The sequence below is a fragment of the Hylobates moloch genome, unplaced genomic scaffold (assembly GCF_009828535.3).
Source record: "Hylobates moloch isolate HMO894 unplaced genomic scaffold, HMol_V3 SCAFFOLD_7, whole genome shotgun sequence".
Classification (NCBI taxonomy): domain Eukaryota; kingdom Metazoa; phylum Chordata; class Mammalia; order Primates; family Hylobatidae; genus Hylobates; species Hylobates moloch.
This window is the reverse complement of record NW_026652282.1, coordinates 85851738-85855804: the sequence shown is the minus strand read 5'-3', so window position 1 is coordinate 85855804 and position 4067 is coordinate 85851738. Positions and strand designations below refer to the sequence as shown.

At 50.0% G+C, this 4067-nt stretch overlaps 1 protein-coding gene across 5 annotated transcripts; it reads right to left on the bottom strand.

Moving 5' to 3' along the window:
- Positions 1-270: 270 nt before the first annotated feature.
- Positions 271-2304, bottom strand: TCEAL3 (transcription elongation factor A like 3). 5 transcript variants are annotated; one of them, XM_058441751.1, is made up of 3 exons: positions 2144-2304; positions 1528-1597; positions 271-1158 (listed from the first exon to the last, which is right to left on the bottom strand). In XM_058441751.1, exon 3 carries the CDS (start codon positions 1134-1136, stop codon positions 534-536), a length of 603 nt encoding a protein of 200 aa, XP_058297734.1. In that variant the 5' UTR covers positions 1137-1158; positions 1528-1597; positions 2144-2304; the 3' UTR covers positions 271-533. The 5 variants fall into 5 exon arrangements, with proteins under 5 accessions (XP_058297734.1, XP_058297733.1, XP_058297737.1 ...); XM_058441750.1 differs by having other exon boundaries at positions 271-1163; positions 2132-2302; XM_058441754.1 differs by having other exon boundaries at positions 2132-2292.
- Between the last annotated feature and the right edge of the window lie 1763 nt (positions 2305-4067).

Sequence of the window (4067 nt, the reverse complement as noted above, 5' to 3'; positions counted from 1 at the left end):
ATGGGGGAGCCATAGGATGGTAAAGGACCCAGGAGAAGGGGTAGCAGTGCCCACTCACCTAGTTACACCTAGGGAAGACATGAGGATGGGCACAACAACAGCAGAATGACATGGAGGTACCTACCCAGCAGGTGATTGAACTCATTTTTGGGTACCATTCAGGAATAACCATTGGCTACTTTTTAGTGTACATGCTTTCAGAGTTTTCTTTGTGCACAAATGCATTATGCAAATATTTACATTTTTATAAAAACGGGCTGATACTGTATATGCGGTTCTGCAAACTGTTTTTTTATTTTTATTTTTTTTTTTTTTACAATGTACCATGAACATCTTTTCCACGCACATGGGTGAAAATCCTCTACTAAAATACAGAGCGCTGTAGTTGGGTCAAAAGGCTGCTGGTAACGAGACTGACATCTAAAGCAAAGTATCAGCTTAAGGTTAAAGCATTGGGCCTGTCAAATACCTACCAGGGAAAGCAGGGCCAGCAATATTCTCATCAGAGAAGTCAGAATGGAAGGCCAAAGACATTAAAGGTATGGGATATCGTGTAAGCCCCTCTGGCCCCTACCTCCACCCCTCACTCCCCTGACACCCCGTTGTCCCCTTGGGGCGAATGGATCCTGTACATCTCTTTGCATCCAATGAAAACCACCCATTTTCTGTTTTTTCCTTAGCTCCTCCTGAGCCCTTGACACATCTCCACATTCTCTCATCATCTCCTCACTGCTCAGATGCCTTTCCTGTAAGTCCTCCTGAGAGTCCTTGGGGGAATCGTCCGTCCCCCTGTCCGTTTTTCTTTTTGCTTTCCGGGGCACATAATCTTCAGCTGGGCGTTTTTCGGCGGCCCGCGGCTGGCTCTCTGGCTTTGCCTGGGAGGCTGGCTTGCCCTCGCCTTGTGGCTTGCCCTCACCTTCGGACCTGCCCTGCTTTTCCTGGCTTCCCTCATCTTCCAGTTGTCCCTCATCACCTGGCTCTCCCTCATCCTCTCTCTTTCCCTCGAATTCTGTCTTCCCCTCCACGTCTGGCTTTTCTTCCTCGTCTGACTTTCCTTCATCATCAGGCTCTACTTCATCTTCTGGCTTTCCCTCGTTTTCCAGGTTTCCTTCATTTTTGTTGTAGGGTTTTTCCATGTCGAGATTTCCCCTCTTTTTCCTGTCCTGGGGGATGGGAATGGAGGGAAGAGGAGACAAATAAGAGACATGGGAGACTGAGGGCATGGGGTGGAATGCAGGTCTGGATAGTACTTGCATCTCACCCCCGGTGAGGGTTCCCCTAAGCTGGCCAGGCCTCCAAGAGGGCCTTCTGCCCACCACGTAGCCTGCCACTCCTCCCACACACGTGAGCCAGCCATTCCCTGGCAGTCCCTGCCACCTTCTCTGCACTGGTTCAGCCTGGTAAGGTGTGTGTTCATGTGAGTGGGGGATGGGCAGGGGCCCCAATTCGGCCCTGGCCGGGCCCTCCACACTCTCAACCCTTATAGGGCCCTGTCCATTGAGCTCCCCCACAACCACCTTCACAGACCTGCGGGGATTCTGGACAGGTTGCTCCTGCTTTTTAGGCCTCGCAGAGCGCTGGGAACAGACGCGCAGACCTGCGGACAGACAGGAGACAGGGGTAGGGGCTGCGCAGTCAGCGGTCTCGCAGGTACTCGGTTCCCTTTCCTGAGTCCAGGCCCTGCTCACCCAACGTTTTCCTCCCCTACATCCCCCGCACCCCAGCCGCCATTTCTTTCCAGGCCTCGGGCACCAAACCAGGATGCTTTCCAAACTGCGTTTGTCTCTGTGTCCCCTTCCCCTGGAGGCAACCTGTCCCAGCGCCACCCCGTTTTTGCGGAGGTCAGATGTTTCCATGGGAGCAGATTGTGCGAGGGGGTTATTTCCAGAATATGTCTACGTTTCACTGTTGCACTGCGGGGTTGCTCCCCCATACCCCATTTCCAGTAGTAAAATGGATGGAGGGCTCAGTGCAGGGGGTCGTCGAGAAGGCGGGCCAGGCTCCCCCGCTCTTGCCTCCGCCCGCTCCGCTTCCCCCTCCTCACCAGTCTCTCGGATCCTTTCTCCGCCCCCTCCCTACTCCTACTGCCAGCCACCTCCACCCCTTCCCTGGGTTCGCCCGCAGCGCCCACCTTCACACTGACCTGCCGGGACCCGGGACAGGCCTGTGCCTCCTCTGGCTCGCGGAAGCCCGCTCGCTTCTCCCCCGCTGCCCGGGCAGCTCAGACAGCTGGTTCTGCGCGGGCGCCGGGACCGGACCGCAGGGCGGGCGGGCGGGTGCGGGGGCTGGTGCCCACGTAGGCGCCCGGCGGGTCACGTGAGCGTCGCGTCACCCGAGCTCGGCCCCCCTTGCCTGACCCACCTCACCATCCATCCCCGAGGGACCGGGAGGCTGGGGACGGTCGGGGTCGGGGTGTGTTTGTGTAGTAAAGGGGGGTCACTGAGAAGAGAGGAGGGGGTGGCTTTCTGACCCCAGGTGCTTTACCTGGCGCATCTCACAGCATCCTCGCAGGGTATCTCTCTCTGATGCCCATTATCGCCAGGTGTGACAGTTGATCAAAGAGGGTACCCGACTTTGCCGAGAACGCTCAGCCCCAGAACTCCACAGCCCGCTTTCAAGACCGTCTCTGCCTGCCTCCAGAGCCCAGGGTGGTGGTGCCTGCCAGGAAGCTGAGCTGCCACCTTGAGTGGCGGTGTTCCTAGGGTTCTGTCCTGGGCCTCCTCTCTCCTCAGTCCTCAAGTTCTGTCTCCCTGTTTGATCTCATTTATTTCCAGTAAAGACCAATGACTTCCAGATCTACATCTCCAGGCTATTCCCACCCCAGAATCTCAGACCTATTTTTGCATTCCCATCAGAAATATAGGGGAGTGTTTTGTTTCCCAACGCCCTTCCCAACATAACCTATGACATACTTTTAAATGTGCACTAATATGATAGTTGAGAATTAATATCTCAATGGCATTTTATTTTGCCTTATCTCTGTTTAAGGACAACTTAAATATCTTTCTTTGTGAATTGTCGGTTCATGTCTTTTCCACATTTTTCTAGTGGGTTGTTGGTCCTTCTCATCTCAATTTTCAAGTTTTCTTAATACATTAACTGTTATATATGTTGCAATTTTCTCTCCAGTTTGTCAGTTGCTTTTTGGCTTTGTTTATGGTGTTTTTCTGCCATGCATTAAAAAAAGTAGTCAAATTTATTTAACTTTTATTGCCTCTAGATTTCGATTCATAGTTAAGAAATCTTTTCCTACATAAGGTCCAAGAAGCATTCACTCATGTTTTCTTCTAGTATTCATATGGTTTTCTTTACATTTAGAGTTTATATTTGTGTATGGCAAAAAGTATTGATGGATCTTTTGTTTTCTTTTTCCAATTGGTTTCTCAGTTGTTCTGGCATCAGAAAGTCCATCTTTGCTTTAGGGATTTGAGATGCCACCTTTATTACATATCAAATTTCCATATGTACTTGGAAAACTTTCTGGGCTTTCTATTCTATTTCATTGGTCTGTTTGCTATCCATATACCAGTTGAATTATAGAGGATATATAATTTCATATATCTGGTAGAGCTAGGCCCCCTCAGTAGATTCTCTTTTTTTCCAACACATTCTTGTATGTTTATTTTTCTACATGAACTTCAGTATAAATTTGATTCAGATCCGTTTCAATTAACGATTAGATATATCCACCTGAATGTCCCTGAAGGACCTCAAATGCAATATGTCCCAAGTGATTTTACCATCCTTCCTTGATCTTTTCCACACACAAAACTCCCTCCTCTTCATTTCTCTTATCTTAATAAATGGCTCCAGAACCCACACTGTTGCCCAAGCAAGAAATCTGGGAATCATCCCTCATTCCCTCTTCCTCCCTGCCACCAAGTAATCTTGACCTCTTCCAAATATCTCTGGGTTTTCCCACTTTTCTTCCATCTCCACTCTTGCTACTTTTTTTTAGGCAAACAACTCCCCACTCCTGGTCTATGGTGGAAGATCCCTTTCTGGTTTTGCTACCTCAAGTCTTGCTCTCCTTAATATATATCATATTGTCCCACTGCCTTTTTCTG

Excerpts from the sequence above, each read along its gene's own strand:
- TCEAL3 (XM_058441753.1), bottom strand. The coding sequence starts at position 1,136 with ATGGAAAAACCCTACAACAAAAATGAAGGAAACCTGGAAAACGAGGGA.